The following is a 16,440-nucleotide window of genomic DNA, read 5'->3' on the forward strand; positions in this document are numbered from 1 at the left end:
CGGAGGCCGGCCCAAATGGAGGCGGGCCCAGGCGCGTCCCGGTCGGGGGCAAGTCGGCGGCGGGCGCCTCCGCGGTGCTGAGAGAGCGGCCGACCTCTAGCCAGCCGGGGCGGAGCTCCGCGATCCCGGGCCCCTGCTCGCAGAGCGAGGTGGGCGGGAGGCTGAGGATCATGGCCAGGGCCGGCATGGAGCGGTGGCGCGACCGGCTGGCTCTGGTGACGGGGGCCTCGGGGGGCATCGGCGCGGCGGTGGCCCGGGCCCTAGTCCAGCAGGGGCTGAAGGTGGTGGGTTGTGCCCGCACCGTAGGCAACATCGAGGTAAGGTCCGGACCCGGAGCGGCGAAGCTCCGGGAGGCGTTTCCACCGGGGTAGGGCTCCGAGTGGGGGAGGGGATGGCCGGAGTTGGGCTGTGCGGCGCGGCCCGCACATGCCCGCCACTGCGGGCCCAAGGGACGGAGAGGTGAAGGGCTCGAGGGGCCTCTGCTTGGCTTCTCCGAGTCCCGTCTTTAGCGGAGCCCTTCCTCCTGACAGCCCACTCCCCCTTCGCAGCAGGTCTCCGGACTCCCCGGCGGCTTTCTTCCTCCCTACCTTCCTGGCGGAGATCCTGGGCTTAGGAGGGGGGAAGCCGGAGCTCGGGGCCTCGCTCAGCAGGCAGCCGGGGAGAAGGAAAGAAACTTTCTGGCCTCAGTGGCCAAGCTTCCTCTGGTGTTCGGAGGGAACCCACAAAGCCGGGCAGTATCCGGCCAGCCAAAGGAGCTGGAGCTACAGGTTTTGACCACGGTCACGTTCTGCCCGAGACTTGAGGGTGGGATTGGGGTGGAGTGGAGCTTTGCAGAGGCTGGGCCCCTCTCCCATATCTGAGCTGACCCCGACTGGTGGGCTCAAGGGAGGAATGGGGTAGACAGATGGGTGAAATAGGGCATTGAACGTATGCGCCCTGAAGGGACAAATCAGGATGGAACCGGAACTCCAGGCTTTTCTCTTAACATCGGTTTGGGAGCCCCCAGCGTTGTGAGCAATCGGAGCTCAGAGAAATATGAAATGAAGTTGGCCAGGTCCGAGCAGGGAGGAAGGGGAGAGAGATTTCCGTCCTAGGTCTTCTTTGCTTCTGATCACTCTGAGGGTTTGGGCTAGTGCTTTGGGCTTTACTGTCACTATTGCTCCCAGTCCCTGGGCTAGGGAGGCTTTGTGTGGGATCGGAGGCACAGGTGGGTGGGAAGGACTGTCCCCTGCCCTGCTGCTTACCAAAGGTATACTTTATAACTTCCTAGACAGTCCCAAGGTCATCTGGCCACACTACTGCTCCACACTGCCCCTCCTTTTTTCCTACTCTGAGGTGCTCAAAATCCCAGTCTCAGAGCCTTAAGAATTAGGACAGGAATTTGACCAGTGAATTCCTTAATTTGAAAGCTGCTGTTGCTTCCTCTTCCTATCCTCGCTACCCTTAACCCAGGAAAGGGGGTCTCTGAGTCTCAAGGAGAGCCCCAGGCTGATCCCTCAGCCCTAAGATAACTCCATGTAATGGGGAGAGACACTGGGTGGGGCAGTGAGAAAGAAGTGACAGAAATACATCAGTCCCTCCTCCATTCTGGCTTTTCTAGGCTGCTGTGAACCTAGAGGAGGAAGGGAGAAGATGCCTGTTGGGGGGAGAATTCCAGGTTTCCTTGCTCATAGTCTGCTTTTATTAATTGATTGATATTAAAAGTTTGAGTCTATAACTCCTGTTTCCTAAGGCCTTGAGAGGTGACATTGAGTAAAGGGGGGCTTCTGGGTCCCAGAGGACTCTGCCTTTGAACTAACAGAAAGTTAAAGTAGAAAAGGATTTCCTAGGTCATCTGGCCCAGCCCTTTATTTCCAGCTTGGTTTTGGGGCAGGGAGGGACTCCAGGCCAGGGCAGCTGGCCAAGCTTGCCTTTCTCTGGGGCACCTCCCCTCCCCAGCCCTCCCCCTTCCACATATGCACACAGTCACCTTCACCACCTCAGCCCAGTCACTGGACTGCAGCCCACACAGCTTGTTTTCTTCCTGCTTTGACTGTCAGCTGCCTCATTCTTTGCAGTAGTTCTGCTTCCTCAGTTCCTTCTTCAGGGCCCCTCAGAGTTGGGGGTCCTAGAGATGCACAGGGGCTGTCTGATGTTACATGTCACCTGACTTACCTGACAGTCCCCAGAGAAACTTTTGGGGAAGGGGTGCACCATGGAACAGAGGGAAAGAATCTGTCCTGACTTCCTGATCTTCCCTATAAGGAGGGAGGGGAGAGATTAGCATTTGGACTTGTAAAGTTGTGCTTGGGAACTCCAGGCCAACTGACTGCACTCTGTGGAGAGAGGGTGAGAATTCAGACGTTAGCCCTTCTGGGAGGGATTGGATAAGCCGATAGCAGCATCGAGGCCCAAGCATAACCAACTCCTTGACGCTTGGCACTGATGGAAGAATAGGGGAGGCTAAGAGGTGTGGCTTCTCTGAGTGGAGAAGGTGTTTCCATTGAAACTCAGCCAGATGGCTCAGGATCGCCAGCTCCCTCAGCGCCCCAGCCCTTTTCCCTTTGTAGAAGTGAAGGCTTGAGTTAGTCTGTCAGGCTCCTCCTTGGATGATTCCATTTTCCCCCTCCCTCACTCAGGGAGCGCTCCCATTCCCTGGACTTTGACCCAAGAAGCCGAGCTTTGGGGATGGGCAGTCCCGATATCTTTGTGGTACAAAGGTGGCCGCCAAAAAGGGAGTGTGTGTGTGATGCCTGCGGAAGGAGGTTGTCTCTGGGTGGGGAGGTGTGGGAGTGAGCAGCTCACCCCAGTTAGATCCCTGTTGGGTTTCATAGGAGCTGGCTGCTGAATGTAAGAGTGCAGGCTACCCCGGGACTTTGATCCCCTACAGATGTGACCTGTCAAATGAAGAGGACATTCTCTCCATGTTCTCGGCTGTCCGCTCTCAGCACAACGGTGTGGACATTTGCATCAACAATGCCGGCTTGGCCCGTCCTGACACCCTGCTCTCAGGCAGCACCAGCGGCTGGAAGGACATGTTCAATGTAAGGGCTGTGGGTGGCTGTGGGGGACTGGGTGGAGAGCCCGTGACCAGGGCTTGTGAACCAGAGGGCTGCTGGAGACAACGGGGAGCTCAGGGTGCCTACCTGGGGCACTGGAAGGGACAGCAAGTGGAAATGGCTGTATCTTTTCCATACTTTTCTTTGAGCCCCTGGGGGCAGTTCTTATACCCTAGACTGGTTTTCTCCTGTTGGAAGAAAGGGTGGGGGGAGAACTGCTGTTTATTGGATGTCTCCCAGGTGCCAGGGCCAGGCAGAGTGCTTGGGGATATGGTATTATGGGAAGAAGAGCGATAGGAGAGGAAGTTCTCACCCAGTGTTGCCAACAACTGGTTATCCTCTCTGAGCCTCAGTATTTCACATTTAGTTGGGGTCCAATAGATATGCAAGCGAGTGCCTAGGGTCGGGTGGGGCCTGCAGTAAATGGAGAGAGCACACAGCCACCTGGGCGGGCCACTGCCGAACCCAGCCTTCTTGCTATGTGCCAGTGAGGCGGTGTGGTTAGAACCTATGACTGAATAAACTAATATAATGAAAAAAGAACTTATGACTGCTTGGAGAAGTAGGAGACCCAATTTTTATGTGACACCACACCCCTCTCATTCAATCCTCAGTTCCAATAGGGCAAAGTACACTGCTCCCCTCAGCCCATAAATACTCAAAATAAGTAGGTGTTGAGCATCAAATCTTCCAATACATGTCAGATGCATTGTTTTTTTTAAAGATTTATTTATTTGTACATACAGAACTGGTATAGGCCAGAGGTGCAGGGGCAGTGAGAGGAGATACCAGAGACAGTCTAGGGTGCAGAACAGGCAGATCAACGAAGTACAATGCTGAGGGGAGCAGCGGGCGGGTCAGGAGAGGTCTGCCACACCATGTGGGTTGTCTCTGGGGCAGGCAGGTGGGGATCGAACTCATGCAGAAGTGCCTTTAGCTTCTTGGTGCTGTGCTTTAAGCCACCAGGGAGGGCCCGTATCCAGATGCATTTTTAAATATGTATGGGTCAAACACAGCCTTCAGGACATGGGTTTTCAAACTCTAGATCATACTGTAGGACAATATTAAGGTATGAGAGTAATCTGACAAGTGGAAGCCTAATGGGATGTGTTCACCCACAATCCTTTTCATATTGCTGACAGTAGGTGCTTGGGCCTGGAAATAAAACAAGAAAAAATGAAATTGAAGCATTGTCCCTGCCTTCAGAGAGCTTTCTGGGAGATCTCAGTTATTGTCTTCACCTGTAGCAAGTGGGGCTCTAAATCTGGACCTTACCTTGCCCATCTGTAAAATGAGGGATTTCTTAAGGCTCCCTACAGCTTAAACATTAGGTCATTCTATTAGGATCTTCCTATTAGGCACCTTCTCTACCACAGCCCTGGCTCCCAGACCTAGAAGATTCATTCCCCTGGCTGCAGAAGGATCTGTTTCTCCTACTATGTCTATCGTTGGGAGCTACGTTCTCTGCCCCACAAACCCACATTGCTCAGAGGACCAGAAACAGGGCTGAACGCCTCCAGGTCCTTCTGCTGTGAACACTGAGGCAGGTTCACACGGAGGCTGTTCTGTCCCAATGCCTGGCTCTCACACCTGATAAAGAAAAACATTTAATCTCTCAGCTGGAGCCCTCTCTTCCCGAGAGGAGCCACCAGAGAAGGCACGAGGACCTGCTGAAAGCTTTATCTCTGCCTGTTCTTCTGGGTAAGGCTAAGGGGTGGGGCTGGGCAGGAACATTTGAGAAGAGATACTTTACTGCATTTCATGAAGGGTGGGGATTTGGGGTCACCTCTGCTAGAGTGTGTAGGAGTATGCAGGGGCCAAGGAAGTTCCCCACTGCCATGTCCTTGTAGGTAGAACAGAGATTAAAGGAAGGCTTGAAAGAAAGGTGGGCAAGGTCTTTTTCCACTTGTCATCTCAAGGGAGGGGACCCGGAGGGAGCAGGAGGAGCTGAGTAAGGTTGAGAGAGTCTTAAGTTCTATGCTTAAACAGGGAGATTTTGTTTTTTTAAAGATTTATTTATGCATATAGAACTGGGATACGGGCCAGAGGTGCAGGGGCAGTGAGAGGATTCATCAGACACAGTGGGAGCAGAACAGGCAGACTGACAAAGTACACTGCTGAGGGGAGCAGTGGGTGAGACAGGAGAGGTCTGCTGCGCCATGTGGGTCACCTCCCTGGGTGCTGAAGCAGTTGCGGCTAGGTTCAAAGTGCTGTGCTTTAACTCACTGCACCACCAGGGAGGGCCCTGAACAGAGAGATTATGAGAACCATTTTAGGAAGGATTTTAAGGTGTTCGGGAGAAAGTAGGCCAGGGACTCTGTCCTAGAGAAGAATGGAGTATTTGGGGGAAGAAAAGGAGATGCTTCTCTAAGGCAGAGGTTCCATTTGCAGTGGGGAGCCAAGCCTGGGAATCTTCTGGGTCCTGGGTAGGTTTGGTTGCTGGGGTGGGGGTGGGGAGGAGTGTGTGGAGGGGTGAGTTCCATTCCAATTTGCAGGATCTTGGTTGGTGGGTCACTCCAGAGAGGAGCTGCCTCTGCTGCCAGCCGAGACAGGGCCTCCAGATGAGGGGCATTGAAGGCAAGGGTCCTGGGGCTCATATTCAGTCTCTAGGAGGACCTGGACACTGTTTTGGAATGCCAGTACCTCCACCCTGGGGATGTTCTGGGTTTCCATCAGCTGCTCAGATGGGCCCAAGCTGGCGATAGCCCATTGCCATTCTGGCCTGCAGGTGAACGTGCTGGCCCTCAGCATCTGCGCACGGGAAGCCTACCAGTCCATGAAGGAGCGGAAGGTGGATGACGGGCACATCATTAACATCAACAGGTGAGGCCACCAGGAAGGGCTGGTGACCTGCTATGGCTCATCTGAATCTCTTTGCCCTCAGTCTCCTTGGAAGTGAAGTTGGGATTTAATACCCAGTAAACACCCAAGTGAATGATCATGGTGGAGCAAAGAAGTACCAGCTCCCAGTTGGCTGGAATGGATCCGTCAGTCCATCTCTTTGCAGCTGAATCTTGAGGGCTCTCCTGGGACTAGTTATTTGTTCCTCAGGCCTGAGAGTGAACACCTCATGGTACAAAGAAAGCCTACATAATATCATTGGGGAGTCCCCCACCTGAGGAGAGGCATGGCTTCCCCTTTGGGAAGTAGATTGGGAACCCTATCGGGAGTAGATTCCCAGTTGACACACAGATGAGATTGAGAAGTTGGGACAGCCTATGTGACCAGGAGAGCAGATTATATGGTCAGTATAGGGAGGACTTCTAGGAAGAGTAGGGCTTTCAGGAGCTGCTTGAAAAACAAGTTGGATTATCGGGCCTCGAGCAAGGTCTCTAGAGGGGCCCTTTACAAGATTTCCCTGCTAACATCTAGGTGGTTGACAGGTAAGCAGAGAGCACTGTTATTCTCTTACAAGCTTCACTTTTTCTTCTTTCCCCTTCCCTCCCTCCACCCAGCATGTCTGGCCACCGAGTGGTACCCCAGTCCGTGGTCCATTTCTATAGTGCTACCAAATACGCCGTCACCGCATTGACTGAGGGACTGAGGCAAGAACTTCGGGAGGCCCAGACCCACATCCGAGCCACGGTGAGGCTGTGGCCTGACCCTGGTGGGTAGGCACGGGGCCTCCCCACCCCGTGCACTACTGTCCAGGATGCCGGTGTCCAGTGAATGCTGCTTAGAGCTCCTGGGAGTGGATTGGGTATAGATCTGACTCTGCTGTTACTTGCATGGCTCTGTCAGCTCTTGACTTTGCTCATTTCACAGACTCCAAGGTGGGAAATGGCTGACCTAAAGGGAATGTGAACTGGCAAGACTCAGGGACAGCAAGCAATTGTGGGAAATCAGGTGCACAGTGGCAGGAATTTGGGGTTTTGGGCCTTGAGACTTTGGGTAACTCATTCAAACTCTCCAGGCCGCAGTCTTTTCATTTGTAAATGATAATGCCTGTCAGGTTATGTGGTTTTGAAGGTGCCATTTTGTAAAATGGCCTCTCAGCTCTGTTGGTGGTAGGTACCCTTGTGGTCCAGCCAGTGGCAGTTTTGGAGCAGAGGCAGCTGCTAGACATCAGGCAGCCATCACTGTGAAGCTGGACTTAGGTGGCTCCATCCTCGCCCTCCAGTTTTCTCAAGGCCTGGCCTTTGACAGGGGCAGGGATAGGGCAAAGCCCAGCCCCTGACCAGCCCCTCTCTGTTGGCCCAGTGCATCTCTCCAGGATTGGTGGAGACACAATTTGCCTTCAAACTCCATGACAAGGATCCTGAGAAGGCAGCTGCCACCTATGAACACATAAAGGTGGGCCCTCCCGCTGAGCCCAGAGCTCCTCTCTCCCTAAGTGAAGGCAGGGGGTACTCTGGCCTTCACAGCCCCCCCCCACTTCTAACCAGCCTGTCTCCCTCCTGGAGGGTGGGAGTGGGAGAGTAGGAGCTGGAAAGATCCAGGACCTTGGTGGTGGGAGGGAACTTGGGTCCATTCTGTTCTCATCTCAGACCTTTCCTCTGGTGCTCCTTAGTGTCTCAAGCCTGAAGATGTGGCTGAGGCTGTCCTCTACGTACTCAGCGCCCCCCCACATGTCCAGGTGAGTCTGGCTTGACCGTCTACCCACTGGAGGAATCCAACCAACCCTAGAGGAGGAGAGCAAGGTGGCGCCGAGGGGGTGGGGAGAGCGTCTTGCCTCAAGCCTTGTGCCTTCCACAGATTGGAGACATCCAGATGAGACCCACCGAGCAGGTGACCTAGTTTCCTGTGTGGAGCTCCTCTTCCCCTTACCACCATGATTTGGCTCCTGCCGCTGATTTTGGGTGTTGATTGCTGGAACCCTGGAGTCTAATTCTTACTGCACCTACTAGGAACTAGAAATTTTGTTTGAAGTTTTTATATTTTGTCATTGTTTCCACTACAAATGTGAAAAATTGGCTGGGGAAAGGGGGTGGTGTCCCTGGTTGTTTTACCTGTTAACTTGTATTGATCCCCTTCTTGGGCTCCTTGGCCTTTGTCCTTCTTTGTCTCTTCCTTTAACCTGGGGAAAAGACAGTGGTCCAAAGGGGGGGGTGTGGGGGAGGGCTTTCTCCTATCCTCTTGCACCTTACCCCAGCCCCTCGGGCTAGATGGCAGAGAGATGCCCTCACTGACCTGAATGGTTATTCGGGGCTCTGGGCTGCCTTCTTCCCCTGCCTGCTTCCCTCGCTGTCCCTCTCTCCCCCTTCCAGTTATCTACCCCGCTTTTGACTTCTCTGTCTCCTAGTGGGGTGATCACTCCACTCCGGCTATAGCAGCAGAATACTAGGGCCTGTCTCCCAAGTGGATTTCACTATGATAATTAAAAAAGAAAAATTGTTAACAACCTGCCATGGCTTTGTGAGTGCCTTTCATTTTTCCCCCTTCTGTTTCCAGGAGTGCTTTGTCAGGACATTTACAGGTGGGTGGATAGGCATCGCCCCTAGATCACCTTAGGCGGCAGGCCTGTGCTTGGGCCTTGCAAACGGGAAGGAGTTTGCCAGCCAGAAAAAGAAGATCAGGGTGCATGGCTGAGAGGCATGAAGGAGCATGTAGTACAGCAGCAACATAAGAATTAGTGCAGCAGTGAGGTGGGGCTGAAAAGGTGGCTCCTACCTGGACCATGGGTCTGAGTGCTGAGAAGTCTAGCCATTAGCAGGACAGGTCTGGCCAAGGGCACCGGTTGGTTTGTCAGCCAGTGCGCACGGCCCAGAGCTGTCAGCAGAGCTTCAGAGACCATTGGACAGGAAGTTATTGCTAGGATCCCGCTGAGGTGTCTAGAGGTGCAGAAGGAGGCCAATTTAGAAGATTTTGTGGAAAATCAGCACCTGGTGGTGGATTGGATAAGAGGAGAGACGCCAGGACTTAACTTGTTGAACAGGAGAGCCCCTAAAGTGCCATTGGATGGTGCCTGAATGAATACCAACCTCCAGCCTCCTGGGACCACTGAGGCTCAGAATGCAGACGGACACAGTTGCAGTAAAGGCAGCAGCTCAGCTGCCAGCGGCAAAGTGGGGAGCGCAGCCCTGCAGGGGGCGCCATGGGGCCGTCCTAGTGGCCGGGCGTGCGCGGTGCGTCCCCAGGGCGGGGGCGGAGCCAGCAGGACGCGGAAGTCGGGCCGCTCACGTTGGGGCGCTGGGGTCGCGCCGCGGTTATTCGGCTGCGGGGTTCTGGGCTGACTAGCTGTTCTTCTGAGGGGTCGGGGTGGGGGAGCGGTAGGGAGCCCCACACCCATGCCGGGGGCCCAGAAACGGACCCTGGCGCGGTGACCGCTCCTGGGGACGCAGCAGGCGGCACTGAGCATGGCACTGCTCGTGGTCCTGGGGGGTGAGACGTGGCGCAGCTCCGGTCGCCTGGTCGCATGTCGTTTCTCTCGAGCGGCATGTTATGGGGTGAGGCCGGGCGGAGAGGAGCTGAGTCGCTTGCGACAGGATGACCTGGCGCCCACCCCGCGGCCGGCTGGCGGACTGGAGCTGCTGTACGGCCTGTCCCCGTGCCTCCTGGCTCTGCAGGCCGGCCGCCGCCGCGTGGCGCGGCTCCTGCTCCAGGCCGGCAAGTCCGGACTGCAGGGGCAGCGAGCGCAGCTGCTTCGGGCCGCCGAGGCCCGGGACATCCCAGTGCTGCGGCCCAGAAGACAGAAGCTGGACGCCCTGTGCCGCTACCAGGTCCACCAAGGCGTCTGTATGGAAGTGAGCCGGCTGCGGCCCCGCCCCTGCACTGAGGTCGCTGTGGCGAAGCCAAGTGACGACCCCCAGCAACTGTGGCTCATCCTCGAGGGGCTTCAGGATCCCCGGAATCTTGGGGCTGTGCTGCGCTCTGCTCACTACCTCGGAGTGGATAAGGTCATCACTAGCCAGAGAAACAGGCACGGACGTCTCTTTCTCCCCAAGTACCTTAATTTGGAGGCACACCCAGTTCCTAAGCACCTTGACCATCGGGGGTGGGAGGGGAGGGTCCTTCAGCCATTTCCCCCCCATCCTAGAATTTTCACCCCCTCTTCTTGGGAGCTGGGGAGGGCAGGGCACGGGGCTTGAGATTACCCAACCTGACTCCCGGCACGGGAAACTTTGCAGCTGCCCGCTCACTCCTGTAGTCAGCAAGGCCAGTGCGGGGGCTATGGAGGTGATGGACGTGTTCTCCACCGACAACCTGGCCGGTTTATTACAGGTAATGGGGAGGGAGGATGGGGATAAAGAAGCAAAGATGAGACAAGTGCTGCTTTTCCAAGGGCACTCAGCTAGCCATTATCTGGGGGCAACGGGAGAAGGGGCTATTGGCATACCTGCTTCTTCCAAATCCCTTTTGGAAGGGACTTTGAAGCTTTGAAGCCTTAAGTGAAGCAGAATCTGAAGTTAGGGACTTATCCCCTTGACTGCACCCCTTCCCCAGGCTTACCTATTTGCCCCCGTATGTCTCCTTGACTATTAAAATAGGTCTTCAGTGTTGACTGTGAGCTGTGAACAGCAGTCTTGGGTTCATGTATTATGAGCACAACTTGAACAAGGAGTAATCTGTGCCTCTCCTCCATTCTCGGTCACCCCCTCCCCCCCCCCAACAAACAACATTGTGATAAATTGTGATATCTTAGGAAAGGGTAAACCTGATAAACTTTTCCGGGTCCTTGTTTTTCTTCAGTTGTGCTTCCTTTGCTGGACACAAGGGGGCAGTATTGCATTGTCTTTGGAGACCATCCCCTGGACCATCCTCCAACTCTCTTGTTACATCTTTTTATTAATATATATTTCTACTTATAGAAAATATACATACATACACACACACAGATATCCACTTCTTGTGGTATCATCAAATCTTATGACTTTACTATCTGTTTTTGATTCCCTCCCAAATATATATCCTAGCCTGGATCTTGCTCCTGAACCTCTTATTCACATACCCAGTTGACTACTTTATGGTTATTTTTTGCTACAAATAGGCAAACATTTCCAGTGTCAAGCACCTGTTCCTTCTGCAAACTTAACCCAATTCAGTACATAGCCACTCTATCCCTTCACGTTTAGACTCAAAACCTTGGTGTCATTCATTTTTGATTCTTCCTTCCCTCACACCCTCTGTCCTTTGTGTTTTGCCTTGAAATTAATTCCATATCTCGTAATCTCTGCTGCTACTACTCTGGCTCAAGCCCCCATCAGTTTCCTGCCTGTGCTGTGGCAGAAACCTACTTGGTCTTGCTTGTTAGCAGCTCTCAACCAACACAGCATGTAGAGTGGTTCTGTTGAAACATAAGCCCATGTTATTTCTCTGATCAAAATCTTTCAGTTTTTGCATCTCAGCAAAAGCCAACATCCTGCCAGTGGCTTTTGAGACCCGACCTTAAGTGGTCCTTTGTTCCCTCTCCTGTCCCAATGCCTCCCTTCCCACTGGCCACCTTGCTGTTCTGCTGTTCCTCACACATGCCAGGTAAGCACCGGCCTTTTGCCCTTTGCATTTACTGGTTCAGCCTAGAATACTCTTCCTCTGTGTGTCTACACAGTGCTCATTCATCTGCATTTCTACACCCAAAGTCACTTCAGCGAGACCTTCTCTGAACATCCTTCGAAGACGCTGGAATTGTGCCCTGTTTTATGTTCACTGCCCTGTCTCCAGTGCCTAGAACAGAGCCTGCCCATTCCTGGCATCTCCTGGCTACTGGCTGAATTGAATGGGTCAGCCAGCAAATGAATATGTGAACAAGGCCAGGCTACTCCTTGGCCAGGGCTCTGAGGAAGGTTCAGTGAGCTAGAAAGCCAGAACATGATTTCTTTTTCCCCTTTTCAGGCCAAAGCCCAGCAAGGCTGGCTTGTAGCTGGCACGGTGGGCTCCCTGGACACTGGGGTTTACCACCCCTCTAAGATCCCCATCACAAGTTGCTTGGAGTTCCTGTGGGACCGGCCTACTCTCCTGGTGCTGGGTGAGTGGACATCCTTATTTTTCTGTGCATAGATGTGCATTTCCCAAGCACCTGCACGTCCAGCTGCGACATCCCTAACCCTCTACTCCTGTGCCCTGCAGGGAACGAGGGCTCGGGTCTGTCCCCAGAGGTGCAGGCCTCCTGCCAGCTTCTCCTTACCATCCTGCCTGGACGGCAGCTGCCCCCTGGATTCGAGTCCTTGAATGTTTCTGTGGCTGCAGGCAAGTCTACCCTCCCCTTTACTCCCTTGGTAATGTTCATCCTAAACACGTTTCCCAATCTTTCAGTGTCTTAGCTGCTTTATGTATGGGACGAGGAAAATGAATCCTTTTGAGGATGGAGTGAGGGAGAGCCTGGGTGTGTCAAGGGCTCCACACCCAGTCCTTCCTCACTCAGTCCTCTGTCTTCCCCTTGTCCTTCTGTCTGTCTCTGCAGGAATTCTTCTTCACTCTATTTGCAGCCAGAGAAAGGGTTTTCCTGCAGAAGGGAAGAGAGGACAACTTCTCCAAGAATCCCAAGAGCCCTCAAGGACATGTGAAAGGCCCAGGGACCCTGGACTGTCTTCCAGTTCAGAAAAAGAGAGGCAAGATGGGGGCTGACCTGGACTGTGCCAGGTCATGTGCCAGAGGGCACACATCCACACGCTGAACGCGCCAGTCTCTTGCTTGAGTGTGAACCCAGGTCCCTGTTTCTTAGCCACTGCCTGGGGTAGAGACCAGGGGAAGTTCAATCTACTGTTTTAATTTTGGAGAAGCTGTTAGAGATGCTAGCGCCTTAATTTCCAGGATGTGCTAGGATATAGGGCCTCTTTCCCCCAGAAAGTCAAGGGAAGTCTAAATGTTGTAAGGTAATCGGGCAGCCCGATCCAAGGGTCCTGTCCTCTTGAATCGACGTGAGACGTAGAGGGGGCTGCTGGCCCTTGAGTGGGCCAGGCAGGTGCAAATCCATGCTCCAGCCCTGCCCTGCTGCAAGGTCTTCAGTACAAAGCTTCATCTTTGCATGTCTCAGGGCCCATAGGTGTCTGCCTCTCCCTCACAGGCAGTGGCTAGGATCAAGTAAAACCACCTAGAGTTCAGCGGCAGTCAGCCCTCCTGGCCTTCTGTCCGAGTCTTCCAGTAGATGGCAGCCTTGCTCTTTGGTCCAGATGTGGTGCAGCCTCATTCACAGCTGCAGCCCCTCAAGAGGGAAGGGTAAGAGGAAGGACACCCCCCACAGCCCTCCAGTGCCTCCCACTGGTGACACAATCAATCACCTCCTAGGGCAAAATGTGGAACCAGAGCCCTGGCCTTTGATTCAATGAGGTGGTGGGGACAGAGCTGCTGTTTGTTACGCAACCCAGACAGATTTGGCCCTCCCCAGTGTCCCACAGATGCATCAGAAGCCTCCAGTATAAGTAGTTGAGAGAAGTTTGACTCTCTCTGGTACCACATGGCAGGATTTAAAAAACAAACTCTGGGAACCGACTCCCAGAGTGTCTGGCATAATCGGTAAGGGCACCACACGGTGTCAGGAATTTTGAAACCCTCCACTCTCCTTCCCTGAAGGGCCTAAAGTGCAGCCCAGGCTGAGAACCTCTGGAGGGGGTTTCTCAGCCTCAGCCTTGTTGACATTTTGGGCCAGGTCATTCTTTGCTGTGAGGGCTGTGCCGTGCATTTTAGGGTGTTCAGTGCCATGCCTGGCTTCTATCCACAGGATGCCAGAAGTAGCCCTCTTGTCCCTGTGTGGCAACCAAAAATATCTCCAGACATTGCCAAATGTCCCCTGGGGCACAGAATCACCTAGTTGAAAACTGCTTTGGAGAGCGTGGGTCGGGAGGACAGACACCCTAAATGCACAGCCTGGCTGCTGTGTGTCCTGGGCAAGTTCCTTAATGTCTTGAGTCTCAGGGCCCCTGTCAAGGAGGCAGAGCGACTATCCTGAGTAGCTGACAGGATATCGAGGTGATTAGCACCCAGTTCCTCACGTATAGTAGGTACTCAGTAAAATGCCTCCCTTTTCTGTTGAATGGGTTGATCTTGGAATTTGAACGATACCAATTTAAGAAGACATTTAAATTTGCTTCAAAAGGGCATGAGATTACTTATTTGGTTTTGTTTGTTGGTCTTTGTGTTTTTATTGTGTAAAGCTTATTTTTGTTTTATTTGGTTCATCTGTTTGGTTTCTCTATATACCATGTGAGTGAAATCATACGGTGTTTGCTAAGATTGCTTTATTAATATTTTTAAGATTTATTTTTATTTATTTACACATAAAAGAACTGGGGTACAGGCCAGAGGTGAGAGGTGGTGGTGAGAAATCCCCAGAGAGTGCAGGGAGCAGAACAGGCAAATCTACTGAAACGCACTGCTGAGGGGAGCAGTGGGCAGGTCAGGAGAGGTCTGCCGCGCAATGTGGGTCACCTCCCTGGCCCTGGATCAAACTCATGCTGCAGTGGCTGACACTAGCTTGATAGCACTGAGACTAACCGCTGCATCACCAGGGAGGCCTGAGGTTGCCTTGAAGTCAGTCCGCCCTCTTAAGAAAGGAGTGAATGCCGCGTCAGCCCCGTGGCTGAGTCAGTCCCAGGTGAGCCGCCTGTCCCCCCACCCCCACTGGCTGTGCTCTTGGCCCAGAGCCTAGTGTGGTTTTGACCTTGGCTGTGCTTAGAGTCATGGGGTCAACAAGGGGGATAAGTTTTCATACTGCAGAAGCCCAGGGGCACTGAGCCAGTTAGATCAGACTCTCTGGGGAAGGAGCCAGGTGCCAGCATTCCTGCGGGCTCCCCATTTGATGCACAGTGCTGCCAGGTTTGGGAGTCATCAGGCCAGGGCTCCTGTCCAAGCAACTGCTTCAAATCACAATGCTGGGGCCTTTGAATCTTTTTCTCTGAAGAAATCAGACTAATAGGATTGATGAAAATAAGCCCAGAACTCAAGTGTCCCTGGTGTTCCCCTGTGGGGGTATAGACTCAAACTCCCTCTCTGGGGTTAAAACCAGCCCTAAACCTAGAAGGTTGAGGGTCCTCAGAGCCACCTTTCCCGAGGCCTACAGACTGCTCTGTGGCCCCTGGAACCCTACTTTACCTGCTTTGGCCACACAGTTCTTCAGCTCCTGGGCCATCTAGAGGAGCCATTTTCTGGGGCTCACCACCAAGCACAGTGGGGCTCTCTGCTTTACCTCCTGGGCAGCAGGCTGGCTGGGCTCTTGGAAGACAGGTTCACTTGAAGCACAGGAACCCAGGCTGTGGTGAGCCGCCCCGCTCACTGGTTATGGGTGTGCAGTTGTGCCAGCAAAGCAGACCCTCCCCAAACAAAGGGGAAGCCCTTGAGGCCGTCAGGCCACCGAGGGATGAGGTAGGATTTCACCTCCAGCGGCCTCCGGTGCCTAGTGCAGCGCCTGCCACACAGACGCTGCTCAGCAAGTGGGATGAAATACACAGGAGCCAGGTGGTCTGGCGGCGCGCATGGGGGCCGAGCGGTGGTTCACCTCTGCAGGCAGGTCAGGCTGAAGGCCGGGGAGGAGAGTGGCAGTCGTGAGCACGGCCCTGCCTGGTGGGCTGAGCTCCAGCTCTGCTGTCCTAGGACATCCACTTCGCTTTCCCAGGCCTCAGTTTTCCTGGTCTATAAAATGGGAGTGCCAATAGTGTCCCCTTGGGAGAATGTTGGGGGAGATTAGGTGAGATTCTAGTGGCAAGCCCTAAGCCGGTGCCTGGAGGAGGATGGCAGCTGTTCCTGGCTCCTGCTCTGGCCACCATGGCAAGGGGCCAGCTGCCCATTGCCCCTTAGCCCTAGGGCCCCTTTTAGCTGCAAAATACAATGATTTACCCCTGAGGGCAGCTGGAGGGCGTTAAGAGGGGGCCTCTGAATTGACATTTATAGGATCCTCCTTTGTCAGGTCTCCCTGCCCCCAGGCCAGTGTCTCCGAAATTTTGGCTCTGACTTGGTGTTCTCAGAGCAGCTGATTTGTGGCCAGCGCCCCTGTCTGTCCCCTCCAGGGCTGCAATATATTCTTTCTTGGCAGTTGGCTAAATTGCCAGCTCCCTCCCCCAGGCTGGGGTCCTAAATTAGACCCCCACCTCCTTACTCCTGCAGAGCCAGGCCCAGGGAGCCCCACAGTTTGTAAATGTAATCAACCTTGAGGTCTCTGACTTCCACAGGTGCAATTAGCATGCCCATCTGCTAATCCCTGATTAATGATGTTTACAAACACGGGGCTCCATTTGCAGCGCTGCTCAGCCCCTCCTTCCTGGGGCCAAAAGGGGTGTGTCTTCCTAACAAACATCCCCTCTTGTCACCCCCTTTTCTTCACACCTCCCCAGCTAAGCCCTTTCCTGTCCCACTCTCCAGCAGTGGTCAGGGCTGGGTTCTCTAGAGCCGCACCCCACTTTCTCACACACTCGTGTGGAAGGACACCCAGAGAGCACATGGGAGGCCCTGGGTTGGGGAAAGAGCAAGAGTCCTGCTTGCTTGCTTTCCAGTTCTGGAACTTCTAGAACACACAGTGTGTGAGTTGCCTTTATTC

General features: G+C 53.9%; 2 protein-coding genes across 2 annotated transcripts; both read left to right on the forward strand.

The window, feature by feature from the left end:
• DHRS11 (dehydrogenase/reductase (SDR family) member 11) lies at positions 1-8,378 on the forward strand. The gene is made up of 7 exons (XM_004684458.2): positions 1-317; positions 2,814-3,023; positions 5,767-5,861; positions 6,494-6,623; positions 7,239-7,331; positions 7,549-7,614; positions 7,734-8,378. Exons 1-7 carry the CDS (start codon positions 171-173, stop codon positions 7,773-7,775), a joined length of 783 nt encoding a protein of 260 aa, XP_004684515.1. The 5' UTR covers positions 1-170; the 3' UTR covers positions 7,776-8,378.
• An 807-nt stretch (positions 8,379-9,185) lies between these two features.
• MRM1 (mitochondrial rRNA methyltransferase 1 homolog (S. cerevisiae)) lies at positions 9,186-14,049 on the forward strand. Its single transcript, XM_004685024.2, has 5 exons — positions 9,186-9,897; positions 10,106-10,199; positions 11,808-11,940; positions 12,042-12,161; positions 12,376-14,049. Exons 1-5 carry the CDS (start codon positions 9,335-9,337, stop codon positions 12,537-12,539), a joined length of 1,074 nt encoding a protein of 357 aa, XP_004685081.1. The 5' UTR covers positions 9,186-9,334; the 3' UTR covers positions 12,540-14,049.
• The last annotated feature ends 2,391 nt before the right edge of the window (positions 14,050-16,440 follow it).

This window comes from Condylura cristata, unplaced genomic scaffold (genome assembly GCF_000260355.1).
Source record: "Condylura cristata isolate star-nosed mole 26May11 unplaced genomic scaffold, ConCri1.0 scaffold00017, whole genome shotgun sequence".
NCBI classification, from domain to species: domain Eukaryota; kingdom Metazoa; phylum Chordata; class Mammalia; order Eulipotyphla; family Talpidae; genus Condylura; species Condylura cristata.